The 22490-nt window shown below is 38.0% G+C and overlaps 1 protein-coding gene across 1 annotated transcript in view; it reads left to right on the top strand.

Moving 5' to 3' along the window:
• Positions 1 to 11980: 11980 nt before the first annotated feature.
• NFKB1 (nuclear factor of kappa light polypeptide gene enhancer in B-cells 1) overlaps positions 11981 to 22490 on the top strand; it is a 46080-nt gene continuing 35570 nt past the window's right edge. The window contains exons 1-3 of the mRNA XM_010133663.1: positions 11981 to 12025; positions 13111 to 13195; positions 20641 to 20681. Coding sequence (XP_010131965.1) covers positions 11981 to 12025; positions 13111 to 13195; positions 20641 to 20681 — 171 coding nt within the window. The remainder of the gene's footprint in view (positions 12026 to 13110; positions 13196 to 20640; positions 20682 to 22490) is intronic.

The raw sequence follows: 22490 nt of genomic DNA, 5'->3' as shown, positions 1-22490 counted from the left end.
GCTGATGTATTATAGGGGTCTTCCTAGCTGAGAAGGGGTGTCCGCGAAGGACCGTCAGGGAAAGTGAAAAACTTTGAAAGCCCCACTTCTGCTGACCCTGTAGTGGGTGCTTGCAGGCAAAGGGGGTGCTGCTTTTTTCCTGTCTTGTTTTCAAAGCTGCCGTGCGTGCTTAACCCGAGTTAACACAATTCGGAGCGTCTGCTGTGGTAGAGCCACGGGCCGGCCCTGGAAAGAGAGGCGGTTACCGTGCCGACTTCGGTGTGAACTTCTGGTGTTCTGGTATTGGGTGGGGCTTGCTGAGTGGCTCAAATAGGGTAAATAAAGAACGCTATCGGGGTGGTAAATAGTGAATTTTTTAAAGGCAATTTAATAGCAGTAAGTGATGAAATGGAAAAGTTCGCACCGTGACAAGGAACATTTTTCAACTGATTGTTCCCTTATATTTGACCTTAAAAACAAGAATGTTTAACTTTTCATCATAACAGTTAGTTTTTACCTGTTGACACTTTCTGCTTTGATGGTAACTTTGATAAAGAAGCACTGTTGACTTTGTTTATGTGAACGTAAGATGGAGTATTATTCGTGAACTGTGTTGTAGATGAGCTGTGGGTTACTTAGCTATTGTCGTAATGCAGCGTACTGCTATGTAATGTCATTCAAATAAGCAAATAGGAGTGACTGTAAGCATTTACAGAATAAGGCTTTGTAGGCAAGGGATCATCTGCTGTACTTCAAATTCCTCTTAGGAAAAGCTTAAAATCTTTGCTGAAGAATAACATTTTAAACATTTCTCTTTTAAAATGCTTTTAAAGTGCTGAGTGTATTTGACATGTTTTGTGTATTAGAAGTCCTCTTTTAATTTATTCTGTTCACAGAGAAAATTAGTACTAAGTGGATGAAGTCTCTGCCGTATCCCCTTGTGCATTACATGCTGTAAGGTGCTACACCACCACTGTCAATCTCGCAGAACAGGGTTGACAATATAGCACTTTGTTTTTATTGACATCCAGAGTCTCTGTGCTATGTACTGTCAAGTATCCAGTTTTGAAATAGTATTTTAGTCAAAGCTTCTTTATTCTCTCAGAATTCTAGGAAAGCATTAACTAAGATGTCATTCTAAGACGTCATCCTGTCTGCAGTGTTTTGCAATCTACAGAAATTACTATAGCTTGAGAAAACGAAAGAGGAAAAAGCAGCCTGTAACTATGTAGAGGCAGATCCCCTATTCTGTAAACTTCCCTGGCTGAAATTCCTTTCTGTTTTGCTGAAGTGTGATTGTTGTAAGAAATAAGATCTGTCACAGAGTGTGGAGATTCCAGGGAAACTCCGTGCTGAAATATGTTCAAGATCCATTAAGTCATTTAATCTGAAATATTAAACAGAAGGGGAAAAGTATTTTTCTTTCCACCTTTTGTCACTTTTTTAACGAAAGATGGGTTAATCTGTGGTAGAGTCATAAAAAAGTGGAATTACTTTCTCATGCAAGTAGCGAATACACTTTGAGTTAAGATTGTAAAACTGAGCACACTTTGTATCACGTTGTGTGTCACGTTGTGTGTCACGTTGTGTGTTTTTAAGAAGTAGTGCTGTAGCAGATAAACTTCATACCTGCATTAGCTTAGTTCAGTCAGCATCTGGGTAATGTTTTTATAGTGTATATTTCAAAATCAGAATGCTGGAAAAAAACGTGTTGAGAGAGAGAACAGTGGAATCTTAGGAGAGGGTGAGAGAGTGGAAAGTGGTGATACTTCATTTATATGTACATTTGAAAATTTCCTGCTTCATTTGTTGAAAAAACAGTAACTTGTTTCTCAGTTACTATATATTTGACTTCTAAAATAAATTTTAGTAAAAACTGTAAATTTTTTTCATTCAGGTGGCATTATGTGAATTCAGTAATGGATACCTACAAATACATATTACTGCTAGTTGATAGATTTTTGAATTTTTTTAAAAACAATGCTCCTCCTTTCCATCATTGCCTTTTCTGAAAATCTTCCCATGAAACTGTCACATGATTAAATGCAAACCCCAGAAATAAGCACAGTTAGGAATTGATGTTATTGTGCTTGTCATTGCTGAGCCTGGAAGGACAGAAACGAACTTTGAAGTTGTGTGAGTCTTTACTGTCAGGGATGCCCTATGCTGATGAGAAAGTTCAGGTCTCTCTCAGTAGTTAGGTGCATGCGAAGTAAATGTTGTTTTGAAGTTGCAAAGATACAGTGAAAGGCAATATATTTTTTACCAACTTACAGCTGGCTTTCTGATGTAGCTAGTGATGAGAAAATCGTGTGGTCTTCAGAGAGTTTGGCTAAGTACTCTGTCTTTTCACAGATCACTTTAACACGTACTTGCTAAAATCTTCTCCCTTCTTGTGCTGTAACTGTTTGCCAACTCTAAATTCAGAAGTATGGGTCTTAAATAAAACCATTGCTCATTTCCCTAAGCAACTACTGAAAACTCGTAGTTTAATTTTTTTTCCAACATGTCAATAGCTTTTGTTTGGTTCTCAGACACAAAACGACACAGCTGTTATAAAACAAAGGGGAGAGAATGTTTCAGGCAAATGATGAAAAAGAAATTCCTGATCTTGATCACTTTCAGCTCTGTCACAGGTAATTTAGAAGTGGAAATTGTAATTTGATGTCCTTTAAATAAGCTGTTAACCTTTTATGAAGCTTTACATTGACAAGATTATAATCGTGTTTGTCATTAACTCTGCCCTTAGGTCAGTCAAGCACTAAATTTGCATTTAATTTTGAGCACAGAAATAAGTCAATGAGTCTAATGCAGTGCTTTTATTTAAACATATATGCTTTGCTGAAGCATTGTTGACAGTTTCAGATGTAAGGCCTTAAAAGATGTTACAATTTATTCCAGTCTCAAGATAAAATACTTTATGTTTAGAGTTTAGGTGGAACTAACAGATCATGTGTACACAGTCTGCATGCCATCTACTAGCATTTTTTCTCCCTTTCAACTTTTGTTCTTTTGAAAAGCGGTGCCTTATATTTTTTTTCTCCATTTAAAATGCAGAATTAGCTAAACTGAGATACGCCTGTATTTCATTGCATCCTCCAAGCAAACCTTACTGATACCAACAGATCGAGAGCAAAGTAGGTGTGAGTTTGTGTGGTGTTGGCAGTTATTTGTCTGGTGGGGTTTTTTTCTTTTAAAGATTATATTTCTATCTGTTTAAACTCTTACAGACAGATTTTTAACACACAAAGTAAAAACGAAGTGAGCAGATGTTTTTTGGGTCTCATTAGTTTGGTCTGAGTGGGTTTTTGTGTCATAAGTTACTGTAAAAAAATTGAGGCTGTGGGAGTTTCACTATTTCTTTATAAAAACCAATAAGCCTTAGTAACCACTTTGCACCTGTAGATTTGAAAACTAGGGAGTAACTGTAATGGTGCTGGACTCAGTCATACCTGGTTCCACTTAGTGGTGTTACTTAGCTGACCGTTTCTGTCTTGTTATGTCTGTAGTGGCTGTTTGAAAACAAAAGGACACTGAGAATCCCTTAGTTTGCCTTTGTGATTGCAGTGGTAACAGCCCTGGCTATTTTCTGAAGCCTGTTCTGCTGCCATTCATGAAATGAGGGACTGTGTCTTCAGGAAGACACCAGAACCTGTGTGAAAGTACCTGGTGATACGGCAAACTTTATGTGAACTAGACTTCTGAAATCCTGGGTTGGCTTATTACTTGGTTTCTCAGAAATGCTGTTCTTTCCTCCCCAAAAAGGAAAAGATTTGGCATTTAATATTGATGATCATTACACTTAAGGCTTACAAAGTGGGTATGTGTGGCACTTTAAGTTAAAATTTGACTTTGTACAGCTTTGAACAAGAACTACTTCTAAAGAACATTCAGTGATTCTTTTTAACCTGTAGGAGAAGGTAACAGCATTTTAAAATTATATTTGTTAGTTCAAGTAGTGTTACTATCCCATGTGGCTAAAACATGGTGTAGTTACTAGAGTTGTTTTGCTGTGTTGAGCCTCATCATTTTTACATATACTTAGCATTATTCATATACCAGAGTATCTTTGCCATATATTTGAATACTGTTTATTCCTTTGGTTTAAGTTGCTTTGAATGTATTTTAACAAAGACATTCTGACTTTATTCTAACAATAACCTGGAAAAATAGTTTATATGTTTATGGCATCTTAGTGTTTCCTTTTGTCATTAGTTCACTACTTTGACATTTAGGAACGGAAAAAAACATGCAAAAATTCTGCTTGTAAAGATACTTAATAAAGCGATCATTCAGGTAGAACAGTTACTCTTTGCCAAGTGAACTTCCTCATGCTATGAATTCTTCTTCAAACGTAGTAGTTTTCTGGTGTAATAAATTTGAGTGTAGATTTCCTATAATAATTTTGCACCCAACAATTCTGATTCAGAGCATCACACTTCTGAAGTCTCTGTAATGATTAATTTAATTTCCTAAACATTTTGTAGTTTTTAAACCATTGTCAATAGTGCATCTGTAATGACTGAAAATACTTGAAAATTTTAACTGAACAGTTTTTTTATTAAAAATAAACAGCCAGAGCTCCCTGATCCTGCCCAGCAGGAAATAATAAGCGGAATTGATTAATAACAAGAGGGGGCAATTTGTGTTGTTGTATTAGAAAAACAAACTGTGTCATTTAGGATTGTGTAGTGTTATTGTAGCTGCAGCAGTCTGCAGTTGAGAAAAATTCTACAGAAAAAACCTGTATCTTTGATAAAAATGCCTCTTTGCACAAACCTTTTCTCACTTGTACACTGGCAAATTATACTCAAATCTTTATTCAGAGATTACATGCCTTTGTAGTAGCTGAAGGAAAGTAAAAAAAAAAAAATAAATCTTCCATATGCTGCTTTTGTGGAAATTGAGCATTGTTGAGTTTTATTCTTAGAATGCAGATTCCTTAAAACAGCCCTCTATACCACCAGTTATTGAAGTCATAGATGGGAGAAGAAATTCTAGAAAACTTTTAATGTTTAAAGGCAAACTTCAAATTTCAAGTCTGTTTCATTACTGAGTTAAAATTCTTTCCAAAAAAACCCATAGTTGATGGGTTCCTTGTCAACTGGAGTGAGTTAACAATTACTTCTCGTGGTTTTTAAAATGCTTTTTCTTTCCTATTGGTGCTAAAGAGAACTATGGCAATAATGAGAGGGACAGTGTGCATAATGTTCCTTTAATGTTTTGGTTCTATTTCCTTTGTATATTTCAGAGAACTATAGCTGTTTATCACCTTTTATTTTGAATAATTGAAGGATTTGCTATCTGTAGCACATCTTTCCCCTTTATTTTAAAAAGAGAAATATGTGTTACGTGCATTTTTCCCCAATTTTTCCAGACTCTACATCAAGACAGTGTTCATTTAAATGATAAATATTTGGTCTAATCTTAATCTTTGCCTGGGGACTTCAAAATCAGTATAATTTATTAAAATGGATATGATCAAAACAAGTGGTTGAGAAAATAACCATTGGTAAAACCTTTTCTGTGTTAAGATTTTGCTTGGTTAGTATTTGGGAGATGGATGTCTCTCTGCTCTTAATTTTTGTCTGCAACAGCTTCATTAATGGCAACACTAATGGAAGTGCAGGGTGCTGGTAGCTTACAGCTGTGGAGAGTTTAGTTGCGTAGCCCTGCTTTAAGCTGGTTTGGACAGCAGGTGTTCAAAATGCCAGCACTGTTGTTACATTGCTTTTAATAAAAATGGGATTTATTTTTCTGAAGAAAAGTGTCTTTCATTCAGACTTTAAAAATTAAAATGGTTAGAAGGACATGCATAGCTTAAACTTAAGGGTTGTCCATGTAACTGCTGTAGGTTCATGACCCAACTTCTGTGTCCTCTGAAGCGACAGAAGACCTAAGCCCGTGTATATGTATGGCCTGCTATTTTGTGCTGAGTTAGAAAATAGCAGTTGTCCAACTTCCTTTTTTCCGTCCCTGTGCTTCTCTGGGAATATATTCTTCACCAAAGGTTTTTGCTCTGGAGATGTACTCCCAGTGTTTTGAAAGGATCCTGACTTTGAAGGCACTGCAGCGATGAAGGCTTGAGACTAAACATCTTGGTTCAGTGCGTCTGTTCGTCAGAGCAGCCTGCTCTTGTCTTCTGGCCAAAGTCATCTCAGCAGCTCTTGTCCTGCTTCCAGCCCTCACCCTGCAAGCCACAGTGTCTGTTGCACAACACATTTCCCAGCATCTCCATTTGGGAAATACTGAGCTTGAAAACAATTGTCTATACAGATGCAGATTATGTTTTGCCATGGACACAGTGAAGCTTAAGGGTGGATGGTTGCCACTAGAAGTAGTAAACAGTACCAGTTCATAGCTGCTACAGGATTTCGGAGATCTCCGTGCTGTTCCTAAGAACACAGTTCTCTGTAATCGGCTAGTCTACAATGTTTTCTCATCCTGATGTTGCAAAAATACTTACAATATAATATGTAAACCACAAGCATCTTGGCCTCACCTTCATCCTTATTCCTCTGTATGTTTAACAAGCAAAATAAACAGACTGAGAGCATAATCACAGTAAAGTTCGTTACTTTCTTGTCCAGTCAAAGAAGCTTATTTTAAACAGGTAAATTGCAATGAAAGCCAGGTTAAAGAGAAAAAACACTCTGCTAGAAAACTTGCAGGAAGAGCTGTGCTTTCAGTATATGAAGTCTGCTGAAATGAGTTTCTCATCTTGAGGCTTGCTTTCTGAATCACAGCCTTGAAAGGTGAGAACAGGTTGATGTAGAACATCTCAAAGAGATGGATGTTCTTCAACATAGAAGTTTCTTTAACCCATCAGACTAATTCCAGTTCATTACCCAGAGTTTATTATACTTGTTAAGAACATTATCCACTAACAGATATCTTCAGTGTACCATTTACAGAATATGTCTTAATTTCCATCCTGTTAAACTCATCTGTGCTATAATCAAACCTTCTCCCATGAAATAGTAATCAGTCCTGAACTCAGTCTTTATACTGGACTAATTAAAAAATAGCAGACAAGTTTTAGAAAAGGTAGTTGATTCTTTGAATTTTAGAACACAACAGCAGGCAGATACCCTGATGCTAGTCTTTTGCGTTCATTTTATGAGGATATAATGGTCATCTCATCACATCAGGTTTTATGCTTTAATTTTATTTGGTTGGCTCAAAGTAGAGAAAGTTTAGAAGAGATGAGTGGCTGATAGGAGTTTCCATCTGGCATTACACTCTTTTACGATGAGGCAGATCTTTGTGGGGAAAAGAAATTGGTAATACTATTGATCCTTCATCTCTCCAAACTGATTTAAAAAAAAGCAAAGAACATAAATTAGAAGTAGGGACCTGCTTACCATGCCCCTCTGTGAAGGCTTGGGAAAGGAAGTATTTGATGTGGGTTTTTTTTTTTGTTCTCTGGTCCTATTTGAAATGTTAACTTCATCAATAAGTGCACTGGTGCACTTTAAAACATGGATGGATAGATTTGGGGTACTAAAGATCAGTTGTTTATTGTGAAGGAGGCATTGTTCAGATATTTAGGGTAATGTTCAGATGATTTTATTTCCTCTTGGAGGAATAAGAAGTCTTCTTAATTTGTTAGTATATATACTGTTCAGGGTTTTAGCCAGGTCAGTGTGAGAACAAAGCTAGAAGAAGAATAAAGTCTTGGCTTTTTAAAAGGCATGCAGTTGCTGGGTGAGATGTCTGTAAATGTTTTCAGAAATAATTGGACTAGTAGTGTCTGTATCAAACATTAAAGCTTGATTCCTCGTAGATGATGAGATTTGCCTTGAGTTATGCTTGTCCATAGAAAGGTAATAAGAGGAAGTCCCATTCCCTATTTATAGGTATTGGATACTGGTATCAAAGAGGATAATAGTTCACCTCATTTTTAAAATTCAGGCCGGAAAGTTGAAGCGGAAAAGCAGAGGGAAGGATGGGGACTCCAAAAAAATCAGAGGGCTGAAAAAAGTTGGTTAGAGAAACCTGTCTTTGTTTTTGAAAGGTAGTTGGATACAGTGGAGATTGGAGAACAGCAGGAGAGAGATCTGAAGTCAAATGATTGAGATAAACAGAAATGAGAATTCTTGTTCCTAGATGAGAGCATTCTTACATTAATTATGTTGTTTCCATTTAAAATGCCTGATCCTTTTTCAAGCTTTAAAAACAAATACTCGGAATACAATATATGGACTGGTGTTCTTCCAGCAGTATGTACTTGTACCTGGTATTGTTTGTTTATTAAGGAGGAGTAGTGATGCAAAGTAACTGCTGTTATGTTTGCTTGATTGCTTGGTGCAACCCCATCATCTTCCTGTCTTCATAATGGTGTATGTCTATGTATTTTCCTAGATTTTTTTTCTTTTTTTCCTTTTATTAACCTTTTTCACAAGGGCAACTGACCCAATGTGGGGAGGAGGTAATATTGCACACATACATGTATGCACAGGTGTACACCCTTATAGTCCCTCAGTAGGTGCAGCTGTGTGGGTTTGCGGGATTTTGTGTTTTCCCATTGGGCTGGGAGCTAGATGATGTTCCTTCACTGTCCCTTGAATTGTCACACTAAAAAATACTGTGAGTTAAAATGCTCAGTTTCCTGTGCCTCATTGAAAGACTTCAGATGATCTCCAGGGTGGGGACAGTCGTGGTTGATTGTGGTCTGCAGATGTAGCGGTGTATTTTTTATTGTAAATGCAAGTTTGCAGTGCAGTTTGGGGGAATCGGAGATTAAGTGGGAAGCAGGCATATGTAGTAACACAAACTTCTACAAAACAGTTTTAATTCCAGTCATCTTCAAATGAGAGAGAGGTCGTTTTGGCTTGACTTCTTTTAAGATGCATATAGCAGCAAATACAGCTTGGATAAAATCAATCTCTTTCCTTAGATACAGCTCCTGTAAGGAGGGAATGAACAAAGCTGCTCAGTAGATACTAATCTTGCCACATAATGCGTGCAGGAGAAGTGCTTAGAGACTCAAGCAATAAGGGAGGAGGCCAATTAAAAGTAATACAATTAATGTTAGGGTCTGTTTTTCTACAGGTGTCTTTTTGTTTTTTAATCATGTTGCCCCAATATTCTTCTAAAAAAGAGGAAGCTTTTAACTGAATATATCCCAAGGGATATGGTAACTGAATATATCCCAAGGAAACAAATTCTGTTTTGAAGGTAGGGCTCCCAGAATGTTTTTGTCATTTGTTTGGCTTTGAAAGAGGACAAAACATATAGTGAAACCAAGAGTATTTCAGTCATTTAGAGGGATCATTTTAAACTGCTGGGTTAAATTTTGTCTAGGCCCTGAAAAGGCAGTTGGGCATCAGTTTACATAGGTATACATACCTTAAACAAAGGCATATGTTTGCGCATCTAAATCATCCTGTATTTATAATGAACTGGCTTAGCATTAAAGCCAGAGAGAATGTCTTTTGGCTGTTAGAAATTCATTACTACATGCCTACAGCAACTGGGTAGTATGTAGGTAGTTACCTTGCTGTTTCTGAGTGTAAGTTTGTCTTGTTTTAATGTTTTGCTGTTTGCCTGCTGTTTTGCTGTCATGGCATTGTTCATTGCATCAGCCAGAAAGACAGAAGTGACAATTTTGATTAGGTGAAATTGAAGGGCTGATTCAGATAGACATTCATTTTATTTCTGTATGGATTCTAAATTTTTTATCAAAGTACTCTAAATGAAAAGTTTTCAGAAATACTGTTTCTGCAGTATTTTTCTATTTTGTTGAAGTCATGAAATGTAAAACTGTAAATAAGACCAGAAATTGTAGCAGGCGTTCTGCTGGAGTGAGTATAATGCAGTCTGAGAAACTAGAGTGGGACAGAGATGATAGAACATGCTGCTAATATTTTCTTACTGGGCTTGCAGAAAAATAGTGAGATGCTTTGTTTGAAAGTTTTGTGAATAAGTATACATTTAGCAAACAGGCAAATGGGCAGATGCTATTCATATGAATAAGCACGTTTACCATGTTATCTGGGTACTTTAGGTATGTTGGAAGACAATTTTGCATATGTGACTCATGAAATAATAAGTGATTAAATATGAAAGATCACAAAACAAGACTTTCAGTACCAGTTTTTATTTTATTCATGCAGAAGAAATCTGGCATTTGCACTCAAAGTTACCTCATCAGTGTGCATCAGCAGGGTGGGTATTTTCTGACTCTTCCTAAACATGTTGGCTTCTGAGGTCTTCAGATTGTTTTGTAGTATTTTGTATCCCCTTTAACTGGGAAGTGTTTGCCAAGAACTAAATTACAGTTAGTTCAGTGATTTCAGTAACTTGTCAATTTGTGATGAGGGTTCTATTCTTTCTATGGAGTGGAATGTCAAATAAAAACATCTTAGTAAAGCTTGTCATATGCTGAAGGTTTTGTTATGCCTTGTATGTTGGCTTTTTTTCCATAAGGATGAATAATAACAGTAGCAAATATTAATGAAAATAATGCTTTGCAGAATGTGCCGGTTAGATAATGTGATTAACTGGTATTTTTATATTGCTGAAATCCGGATGTATTAGGTAATGAAGTACAGCATGAGTGACTGTGGCTGTTTGTTATATCTGTTATTCAGTTTGGGCTGAAATCTTATGAACAGTTATTTGATATTTGCTCTAATACTACAAATAAATATTACCCAGTAAATAATTCTCTCTAAAGGTGAGTACTTCTATTTTGTAGGTTAAAAAATAGTTTTATCCTCTTTTTCCTGGAAGTTATCTAAGTACTAAGTGTCTACTGTTTCTCCATTTTAAATTTTATTTAATTTCCTGCTTGTGTGGGATGATGACTGTATGCTGTCTTTGGAGCTTGTTAACAAGCTGAGTTGAGCCTTCATCAAAGTGAAGTACCTAAATATTCCAATTTTCTTTTTGATACTTGCCTTTCTAGTTCCTGTAGGAGGTACACGGTGACTCTTTTCTTTAGTGGTTTATTGATTGCTTGCCACTCTCTTTCATGGGGCAGTAGGTTTTCACAGTTCGCTTTGCTGGGAAACATGGCTCATGTTCATTGTGGTGGAATATGAGGGCCAGTGACATGTTTCCATCTTCTATTAGTTATTTACCTTATTTAAAGTGTCCGATTGCATGCAGACGCGAGTCTCTTGAAATAGTCACTACTGTTATTTTAAGATGTTCCCTCAGAGAGCCTTTTTTAATGAGATCAACATAAGTAAAATTTAAATTCTTTCAATAACATCCACGTGAAAGAGAATAATACTAATTTTATATAATTGACCTAATAAATTCATAAGAAAATGTTCAGTCTCTGCTCCTGACTGGCTACTGGCCCCAGGAAAACTAAGCCAGGCTTAACTTACCCAGTGTCCAGCATTCACACAGAGACTTGTGAAAGCGGGTTAGGTATGCTGTTCGTCTATAATTGTCATTGTCAGCACTGAGTTGTTGTGGGTGCCAAGCGCTTGTGGACCTCTGCAAATAAAGGTGTCCAAAATTAGTAAATGTTTGACTGCTGGTTTTATTTAAAGAAAACATATTGGATGTTCCTTCTTGGGCATCTTTTATCTTACATTTAGTAATACTTCACAAGAAAATCATTAGGGTTCGTTCATGAATGCTCAGAAGTCTCTTTACTGTATAAAAATGCAACATCCTGCTTTTGCTAAACTATGCTAATGATCTTTCCTAAACTCTAATGACAGAACACTTAGCAGAGCAAAGACAGAAACAAATTAATTGCTGATTTCAATAAATTTTTAGGTCAAGACTTTGACTGTTATTTCTAGTTGCTTGGCAGGAGGTAATGGAAAATCCTAGCTGTAGCCCATCCTGTCCTTAGCCTACCCCTCGCAGATACCGGGGAATTGTAAGAGTATTTTAGGAATCATTAACATTATGAGTAAAATAAGAAGGGTTAGAGATGAGGCTTTTAACTCCAATGTTTTTCAGGTTCCTCTATTGCTGTATATTGAAAAAATAAAGAGAGTTCTGATTATGTTTTTGTGTTTCAGGATTAAAAATGGCAGGAGAAGATCCCTATATTATGGGAGTGTCTGATCCTCAGGTAGGTAGATTTGTGTGTTTCTAGTATTCCTGTATTCTCCTCTAGCTGTCTGTTTTGGCTTCCTCTCATATTGTCCTGTCATTTTCTAGGCTTAACAACACGAAGGTATAAAAACATTCTAGCTATTGGCAGAAGTCAGGTTTGGGGAAATCTAGGGATTTTTTTCTTTAAGGCTTTTTTATTGTGGTGTAACCTGTGAAGTGGCTTGCTACTGGTGAAATAGCTGAAATGAAAAGGAAAGCTAGGCCTGCTGAAAGAAGCAGTTGAAAAAAAAAAACTTGTTTATATGCCCTGTCTGCCTGTGACTCTTGCTCTGAAATTTATTCTGCGGTGGACATTGGACTTTATCTGAAAATAAAAACCCTTATGCCCTAAAAGGCCCTTTTTTGTAATTTTTTTGTGAAATTTGTGTTGCCGTTGGTGACTACAAAGTTCTGCACTCACACAGATCACCAGGCCTAGCTCTTCAGAAGCTCTTCCTGATCTCGTTAGGTTATTTCATGATTAATTTGAACTATGAGAATAGTGCTTGAGTGAAAAGTTAGGGTGAAGAAAGATCATTTCTACTGACCTTAATTTTCAGAAAGATTCTATTTTCTCCTTTATGCTTGCTCCACTTTGGAAGAAGATAGATTTACACCTGACAAGAATTACAGTGAGTTAAGATGTGTCAGTGTTCAAAAAAATATTAAACTTTAATCTGTGTAAAGTGTTTTCTTGCATTAGAGCTTGTGAAACGGTTTACATGAGGAATGTAGTCTAGTGGGGTCTAAACACAGAAGTGGAAATGAAAACTCACAGGTATTCAGCCAGGCCTCAGGCAAGAGATCTAGGGTCATATTTTTGTAATTCACCATTATAAGCTCTTTTGAATATGTAGTTGTTAGTGCAGGTAGGCAAAGCGTGTTCTTAGCAACTGTGCTGATATCAGTGTGGTCTCATGGGTGTAAAATATTTACATGCTGCACCGGAGTATTTGCAGTCTCAGTGTTTGCAGAGAACTTTGAAATTCTGATAATTTGATAGATGCTTTATGAAGTAATGTATGCATGTAGTGATGAAGAGTATATTTTCTTTAAATATAGATGTTTGCAATGGATCAGCTCATGGGAATGAATGCGTTATTTAATAATACAAATTACATCACTTCAGACTTACCACTACGAACAGGTAGGAACTGTTGCTATTTGGTTGTGCTATTCTTCTGTTTTCTTCCTGTTTGTTTTTTTGTGAAGTTCTGTTCAGAGGCTTTTTTATTTACACTCTTGTGTTTCATAATAGTAGATCCCAAAGTTGTCAACTAGACTTTTACACCTTTATGCATCTCAGTCTTACCTTGTAAAACTTTCAAGTGAGGCAAGTCTGGTTTTCTTTTGGCTTGTACAGAAACTGAAAGTTTCGATTAGTTAAATGGCTTGAGTGGCTAAAGAGCTTTGAGAGACCTCTTTTTATAAATTATTTTGTATTTTTTCCTAAATTTTCATCTTCAGCGACTTAGGCGTTTGTATTGTCAGTTTGCAGAGTGCAACATGTACTTTTTTTTTGAACAGTGTCTCATTTGTTGTAATAATAATTCTTAAGGTGCTTGTTTTTCACTAATAAAGTGTAGAGTATATTCAACTTCCTGTATCATACGAATCTGTTTTTCCTTCTTGGTGACTTCTCCGTTTCCTGTAAAGTGGTGGTATGGTATTAAAAACCTGACAGTTTCCTGAATAATAACTCTAGTTTGAAAGTTCAGAGTCAAGTTTTGTAACCATCGCTGAAAATAAGCAGATAGTATTCTGCAAAGGCCTGATATGCAGTCCCTCCAGTATGGTTCCATAAGAGTAATATCGAATAGAAGTGTGTTAGATCTTAGCCAGTATTAGCTGCTTGATCAACCTTGGTCTGGATTTGCTTATTAAATTTCTTTATTACTTCTTGCTTGAATTTAGAAAACTCTGTTAATGTATTTTAACGTGACAACTTTCTGCTGTTGACCTGTTTTACTCTGTTGTATCAGGATGCAGATGGTATCTTCTGTATTGCAGATTGCTTTATTTTTTTGAAAATGCAAATCACTTATTTGCAATATTTTATACACTTGACAGTGAAGATGTGAAGAGTAAAATGAAATAAGCAGTTAGCTTTTTACTTCATAGGTAAAATCCCACCCTGAAGTAACAATAAATGCTGATTTAAAAATTAAGGCATGCTTAACTGTTTCAGTGGTTCCTGGTTTAAACCATACTTCAGTCTTCTTGACTGAATAGTAGTGAGAATCAAGAAACACGTGTGGTGCAGACAATTTTGTTTCAAGATGAAACGTTCTGATGAGCAAAACTCTTGACAAATATGAACAAGCATCCAAGAAATTAGTGTTGCAATCACTTGTTTGCAGTGTGTTTTTATTAAGGCAGATAAAATTGTTTAGTCAGATTCATCTGTATAGGTTTAAAGGACTTGTGCACCAAGAGGTTTTTTTCACTCTTCCTGCAGAGTTTCAGTGAAACAATTAAGGTTCTTGGAATTTTGATTTCCCCATAACGAGCTCTCTTACGCAGAACTTTTAAGCTTACTCTGTACTCCTCTTGCCAGACTCATTCCGTACAAATTATTCAGATATATAAAACTGATTTTCAGATACCTATGTGCTGTCTAAGCTAGAAAGCAGCTATTTTTAAAACCATGTGGGGGAGTCAAGAATTCACTGGTGTAAGTCTAGCTCTATTCTTAATTTGCAAAATTGCTTAGAAAAGGCCTTGGTTTTAGTAGCATTGCTCTGGTCTGCTGCTGCACTATAGGTGGCAAGTTCCCCCATTTACAAAACGGGATTTAGTAAAGGATCATGGATATCAAGTTATCAGACAAAAAGTTGATCATAAGTTTTAGAAAAGATTGGTCATTTCAGTGGCATCTGATGATGCTATGGTGATTTTGTTTCTGGGGTAGTATCCTTGCAATGTATACTTCCTTCCCTGCTTGAAACTGTATTGGGTCGTTCCTATGGACTAATATAATAATACGATAATATAATAATTTATATATTATGCTTTATTTTTTTCGAAACAGGAACTAATGAGTTCTCTCTACACAGCAAGGCCAGTTAAAAATTCACACATAATTTTGCAAAAGTACTTCAGCTGAGATATGGAGAGGGTGGAATAAGTATTGTTAGAAGGATTTTTCTCTAGAACAATCAGATGATATAAACAGAAAGAACCAAAGACATTAATTGTTCCTTGTGATTTGGTGTGGTGTCCACATCATTCAGTCTATGTGTTCATTGCACAAGGTCAGACTTACTACCTTGGCAGGCAGGTTTAATATATAACTTTGGATTGGTGTTATCATGCCAGCATAGCTAAATCAGCAAATAGCTGGGGAATTTGGGGACTTTCTGATGATAGATGTTCTGTTGTTATGTTAATATTTACAGTAAAAGTAGAAAACCTTTGAGATGTCAGGACAAGGATTTTCTCAATGAGGTTGTCAGTGCTCAAGTGTCCGTGCTCGCTTCTTTTTGTATTATCTCACGTATGTCAGTTTTAAGTCAAAATTAGGGTTGGTTATTTTGGCTCTAAAGCTTTAGTAGTTATATGGTTCAAGTTCTATATTTACACCTAAGTCTAGAAGGAGGAGGAGTCTCTGTGTCCCCTTTGGTGACAAAAAGATGTATCTATAACAAGTGCCGTAACAGTCCAAACTGCAGGATCGATCTTTGTTTTTAAATCACCAGCAGCAGCAAAGGTAGGGTGTCACAAAGTCAGCCTCTCCTTTGGCTCGGGAAGTATCTTGCCCCTCAGTGACATCAGAGATGGAGGGAGCATTATCCATGGCACGTACTTAGGCAGTGTAAAAGCAGATATACATCAATGCGATGTCCATTGTATAGTGGAGGGACAAAGTGATGCCTTAAATTGGAGAGGAAATGGGCCAAGTTCTGAGCAAAATGTTTTATAATTTTGGGTGCTTCTTACTTCCCTGTGATTATACAAGGCCATCTACAACCGTGTAACGAACCAATCTGTGTGCCAGTTAGAGGTGGTTTTGGGAACTGGTTAATCATTTAGGAGCTCTGGTCTAGCTAGCTGTTGGCATTAAGGTGTTGTCATTTTAAGCCTGTGAAGTTGAAGCAAGGCTATCAGCAGCTGAACAACATTGCCTGGAGGCTGCTAAAATTGCAGTTTACTGGTATTTCTTTAACCTTCTCTTGCCCAGTCCTCTGTGATGTTTGTTGTGGAGAAATGAGAAGAGGCACAGAGGGAAGAAGACAGCATTCATAAAAAACTTTAATTGTATTTTTTTTTTTCAGAGAGAGAAAATGTTAGGGATTCCAAGGAAGCCTGACCATAACCAAAAATTAGATGAGTGTTCATTTTCCCTGTCCCACAGGAGTAGCCCTAATTCTCAGAAGCATGAGAGGCTTGTATACTGCTCCTGGTGGGTTTTTGTGTGTTACGTTTTGTATTTTGAATTGAAGGAAGAGCGAGGTTAAGCCTGTGTGCTGCTTGCTTCAAACATCATGCTTTGAACACTGCAGAGCTGAGGTGCAAGAGTGTTCTGTTCCTGTATGGTTGAATCCCTGAAGGGGAGGACGTAAACTATATGATAGGCCGAAGGGTAAGACACTAAATCTAAAGCCTGAGCTTTTATCAGCCAAGTACTGCTGCCAGGATGGAGATAAGGGGGTTGGTGTTGGATTTAATAATCAAAACCTAGAGGTTCTGAGTATTTTCATCCATGTTCACTGAGCAAACTGACACGTAATTACAAGGGTGAGAAGCCTGTTCCAGGGATGCAGTAACAGAGAAGAGATGAGGGGGGGACTCAACCAGAGCTGGTTGCAGGTTAAATTGAATGGCTTCAGGTACTAGTTAAGCTGTTAGATAAAGTATCCCTTTAGTCCTGTGGTCTGCCAGGCTTGCACAGATTTCCCACTAACCTCACAGACCCCTGTTTTCTTGACTTTGCTGTGATGGGAAGAAGGAACTAAGATGAGGGCTCCTTTGTGTGTGTGCAGGGTGAGGCCTGTCGAGGGGAAGAAAGAATGTAAGTGGTGGGAGTGTCAAGATGCAGGAGGGCCTCTGACTCAGGCAGGAAGGAAAATGAGGAAATGTAGCAGTTGAAGAAGACATAGGGAAGTGGGACTGTGACTCAGTCTGGAGGGGAGGCGAGTCAATCTGTGGCAACCGAGGGGAGAAGACAGAAAAGGAAACACTAAAGCATACCCAGGATGTGGCAGCCTGCACCAACCCCCCCCCAGGCTGGAGGACTGCGTGTTTTATTTGCATTTCTTAGCCCTCCTGACTGCTGCAGTGCCTGGCAAATAGTGAGGAGTGCTCATGTCAAACATTTGCTCTTGGCAACAGTGAGAGTCATCCCTGTGTAGAGCCCAGCTCCATGACTGTGTGCCACTTTAGCCTCTCTGTAGGGCAAAAGCAGAACTTAAGCCATGCATTAAGCATCATTCCTTCTTGCAGTTGTTTTACACTCAAAAGGGGGTTGTTCATTAAACACGAACTTGAAACAAGCAACTTTCCAGCCTAGAATAGAGATGCAGAAGATCATCACAAATCTTGCCATTATTAGTTCCTCTTAGGAAGTGTATGTCTTCAGGTTCCTGCTGTCTGTCTGCTTAGACCAGATGTGCCTACTAATAGAAATGAAATACTAAAAACTTACCTGTGCAGAATACTGAATATCTTTTCCCCATGGGAAAGGATGAGAGGGAGAAAGAAGGAACTACTCATAGCCTATGTTAGGTTTCTGTCTAGTTTCTGTCTTCTGGGGTGTATTCAGAGTTTAGAGAAGGCAGCTGTATGAGACCTTTCACTAAGTAAAATCATTTTTATAGTCAAAACAATATGTCATTTGTCCTTGGAAGTTACCTTGAATGTTGCTGGTTTATTTTAAATAGCATTTCACATATAATTAAGTGCCTTGCATTAGAGTGTCTTCTCTGTACTGTTGCTTGGGTCTGGTTCAGATAATTTTTTTAGTCATTATAAAAAAGAAAATGTTTAGTCACAAAACCCAAAGGTTGAAATAAAACTTTGGTTTAAATACATTGGTGTATGATTTCTATAATCTAGATTAATGATAACAGACACCTAATTTGCCTTTGTACATTTACACAGCACCTTTTTTTGCACATTCCTAGTATTAGTAGGTAAGATATTTTGCATTGTTGGGGTCAGTATATTTGTATGGTTTTATAAGCCTTTTTTCCAAGGGTGCATAAGAACCACAGTCCATTGTTTTCAATTTTTCTTTGTTTCCATAAGTGCCATGCAAGGTAAAACCATTTCAGTGGTACAAAGAATTCCCCTTGAGCTTTACAATATACCAGTATAGTACCTATCCCTCTCTTAGGAGTTTGAATTTCCTTATGCTGAGGAGAAGTTGGAACCTGGGTCTGCTGCATCCTGGGGGACTGCTGCAGCCTCTTAGCTTCCTTTTCTGGCTAATGTTTAAGAGAAAGCAGTAGTATTTTGTGCCTACAGTATTCTACTGTATGTGCCTTGAAAATTAATTCCTAAGGGGAAAACAGCCAAAGAACAATTACCTGGCAGATCCTGCCCTGGAGGTTTTGTTGAAAGTTGAACTCCACAGTTGTATTCTAGGTGCATTGTTTCTGCCGGTGCCCAGAATATATGAGGCCTCTGAATTGTTACACTATGAAATTTTAGATGCCTAGGGCATTTAGGAGGGTTAGAGGTCTGTGGAGAAAGCCTTAAATATTATAACAGGGCTTGAAGTTAAAACTTGACTCATCTTGAATCCATGTTACAGATAAAACCACACCAAAATGTTAGTCTACGTGTTTTAAAGTTTCTGAAGTCCAAGCTGGTTTTCGTGCTTTCTAATGTAAGGTGATGTGTACACTTGAGGCAATTGTTTTGCATGACTTCAAAATTTTAATTGTAGCACTATTTACTTTTTCAGAGTGTTGGACTTGGTGAATAAATGATCTTTGTGTGTGAAATTATTGTGACTGGTGTTTGCAGTATAACTTTGGCAGGAAGCTAATTCAGTTGCTGAGTCAGCCAGCCTCAGCAGCAAAACGCTAATTCTGTTAGCATTATTTATCACAACTTTCATTTTGAGAGAAGCCTATTCAGTTAAGACCTGTGCTGACTAAAGACATGAAGGTCTTTTTTATTAAAGTGAAGTTGTATTGAGGAGCTGAGGAGGATGCATCTAGTCGTACTACAAACTACACATGAATGAATCCTCTGCTATTTTTAATTATCAGTGAACATTAGGTCTGCTAGCGAATTAAAGTTGATGTGAGTGTGTGGTTCTGTGCTGAAGCCAAGTACTACCTGGGATAGCTGGGTGGTGTGGTTCTTGCAGATGGTGCAGTTGTTTGGAGGCGGATCGTACCTGGCTGTTGGCTGGGCGCAGTATGCTTTATATGCTTGCAGGCTCTGCTGTGTAGCTGCACCTTGTCTGCTTTGGAGGTTCCATGTGTCCCGGTCAGCTTCCTTGATTCCTAGTATCAATGCCTTTAATAGAGTGATGATACGTAATTCCAACAGGATTATAGCTGGGTAGGTATTCACAGTGAAATCATCATTTGGGGTGTGCTTTTAGTCTTGGGATATGAATTTTTAGTACTGATGTACAAATCTTCTTCTCCGATTAGCAAGAGGCAGGAAATAATACGTCAGACCTGCCATTTTCAGACTCAGGAGTGGCTTGCATTTTAAGAGGTACCTATTTCACAGCCATTCACCTAGAGAGCTTTCCTTCTCAATGTAAATAATCGAAATGATCAGAGTTGAAGCTAAGCTTTGATAAGGTGATGAATTCTTAGCTGGTGGTGGTGAGTTCTCCTGGGATGTAAGGCCTGCTCAAAGGTTATTTAAACTGGGGAATTTTGAATTAGGTTTATGGTATGAAGTTAGCTCCTGTTCAGGGAGTGGTGCAAGACTGGAAGTTGTTTAAGGAAGCCTTCTGTGAAAGACACAAGTAGAATTTTAGTAGAATAAATCCTGTGTGTTGGCATCATGCTCAAAGATGGATCTCGTTATAGAGTCTGCATATGTAGTCAAATACTGTGTGTTCAGTGTTTTTAGAGGCACAGCACAATGGTGTATTCAAGAACATATCTGAAATTATTGAAAGAATGTAATTTGTTTAGTCTCCTCAATTCCAGGTGCGTTTTTTGGTTTTTTTTAAAATAATTCTGACTGTTAGGGCATGTTGAGACAGCTTAAATTCCTCCTGTGTTCCCATACCTCGGAGCTTCCCATTGGCTGCCTCTAGACTTTCAAAAGCATGTATTCAGTAGGAAGCCCTGGGGCCAAAAGCTTCTGAGTATAGTCTTTAGAGCCGAAGGGCCTTAAGTACAAAAGTTAACCTTAGCTCAGGAAAGCCAGGCTGCTTGTCAGTTGCAAAGGGAAGATCCTGTTCTTACTCACCCTTGTGAGTCTTAACTGAGTGATCAGAGTTGCCTATTTAGGCCCTCTAAGCTAAAATTAACTTTTTTAAGTTCTGAGGATGCTTAGGTGCTTTGAAAAATTTTGTCTCAAGACACCCGAGGACATTGATTTTATCCCTGCAACTTGTATGTCATAGTAATAGAAACATAATTTCTATTATGAATTTTCTTTCTTTTATGTTAGCAGATGGACCATACCTTCAAATCATAGAGCAACCAAAACAGGTAAGAACACTGCATTTTGAAAATCTTTAGAGTAGCTGTGTCATTGTATTCAGCTTTGAATAGAATTATGCCTTAAGATGAGGAAAAAAGTATTGAAGAGATTGAACTCTCGTTATGAATATGGCTTTTCAGCATGAGCAGTTTTTCCTCTCACTTTTGTAGTTAAGTCTCTTCCTGTTTTGTTCTATTTTCATCTTTGTGTCTCTCTGGAAGCATCATAAGGCACAAAAAACCCTGAAGGCTTTAAAAAAAAGTCTTGCTGAGTATAGATGCTTCATCTGAGAAGTGACTCTTGCAGTACCCCTAGACTAGTACTACTAGACCATACGTGGAAGATACTGAGAAGTGTTTCATGTTTCCTGAAACACATGAAAGAAAAAAAAATATTTAATTCTGTTCCCAAGTTACAGGAACTCTTAACTTGTGCTTTGTCATCATAACGAAATTCTGTTGTCCTTTGAGGCTCCTTTCATCACAGTTGGCTGTTTTCAATAACCCAAGAAAAATGAAGATAAATACTTGAGTGTAGACTTTTTTGTGACTGCATAGCAAACACTTAATGCTGCACTGACAATGTGAAAGTCATCCCAATCCACTGGTTAGTTTTCATTCAACTGATGTACAAAGTAATTGCTAGGTGAAAATTACCCTGAAGTATGCCAGAGTATTGTTCCCCTTTAGCTAGTGGCATCAGCGATTGCAAGTATTCCTCCTGAATCTGTTACAGTGTGGAAACCCCTTTCCTGCCTCTCCCAATCAGTTGCATAAAATCCTAACTCATGGAGCTGTTAAATAGACAGGGGAAGAGAGTGACTGCAAGTTTTCCCATCCTCTTGGTTTTCGGCAGAAGCATGCCTCAGTTCAGTCTTCCTGGTAGGAGGCAGTAGAGAACATTTGTTTCAGCCACACAGGGTCACACAGAATCACAGAATGGCAGGGTTTGGCAGAGGAAGGACCTCTTCTGGGGATCATCTAGTCTAACCCCCCTGCTAAAGCAGATCTACCTAGAGCAGGTTGCACAGGATCACATCCAGGTGGGATTTGAATCCTCTCCAGAGAAGAAGGCTTCCCAACCTCTCTGGGCAACCTGTTTCAGCGCTCTGTCACCCTCAAAGTAAAGATGCTTTTTCTCATGTTCAGGTGGAACTTCCTATGCCCCAGTTTGTGCCCGTTACCCCTTGTCCTGTTGTTGTGCACACTTTTCTTGTCTGTCCAATTCTCTTGACACCTGTCCTTCAGATGTTTATAAACATTGGTATGATCGCCTCTCAGCCTTCTCCAGGCTAAACAGACTGAGGTCTCTCAGCCTTTCCTCATAAGAGAGATACTCCAGTCTCCTCATCATCTTCATAGCCCTCCACTGGACTCTCTCCAGTAGTTGCCTGAGTCTTTTTAACTGGGGAGCAGTACTGGACACAGTACTCCAGATGTTGCCTCACTAGGGCAAAGTAGTGGGGGAGGACATACCAAAGACATTGTTGTGCTTGAGCATCCCTCCAGGAATAGGGACACTTCGTGGTCATAGGTGAAACAGCAGTATACTGTGAACTCTTGGAAGAATATGCTGTCTCTTCCTTGTTGTTTTAGTTCATCTCAAGTCAGGCTGTGCCTTTGCATGGTGGAGGCTACAGTGTACAGTGCCAGAGGAGAAGCCTTGCATGATTTCTCAGCAAGCGATTCCTTAGTGGAGTACCCATGTGGCAAGCTGGGAAGTGGTTTATAACAGGGTGATAAGGGTGATCCATGAGCACAGTGCAGTGCTTGTGATCATTTTTGGAGCGAAGAGTCAGCAGGCAGGAGAAACGATGT

This window comes from Buceros rhinoceros, unplaced genomic scaffold (genome assembly GCF_000710305.1).
Source record: "Buceros rhinoceros silvestris isolate BGI_N320 unplaced genomic scaffold, ASM71030v1 scaffold5483, whole genome shotgun sequence".
In the NCBI taxonomy this organism is placed as follows: Eukaryota; Metazoa; Chordata; class Aves; order Bucerotiformes; family Bucerotidae; genus Buceros; species Buceros rhinoceros.
This window is presented reverse-complemented; position numbering and strand designations above follow the sequence as displayed.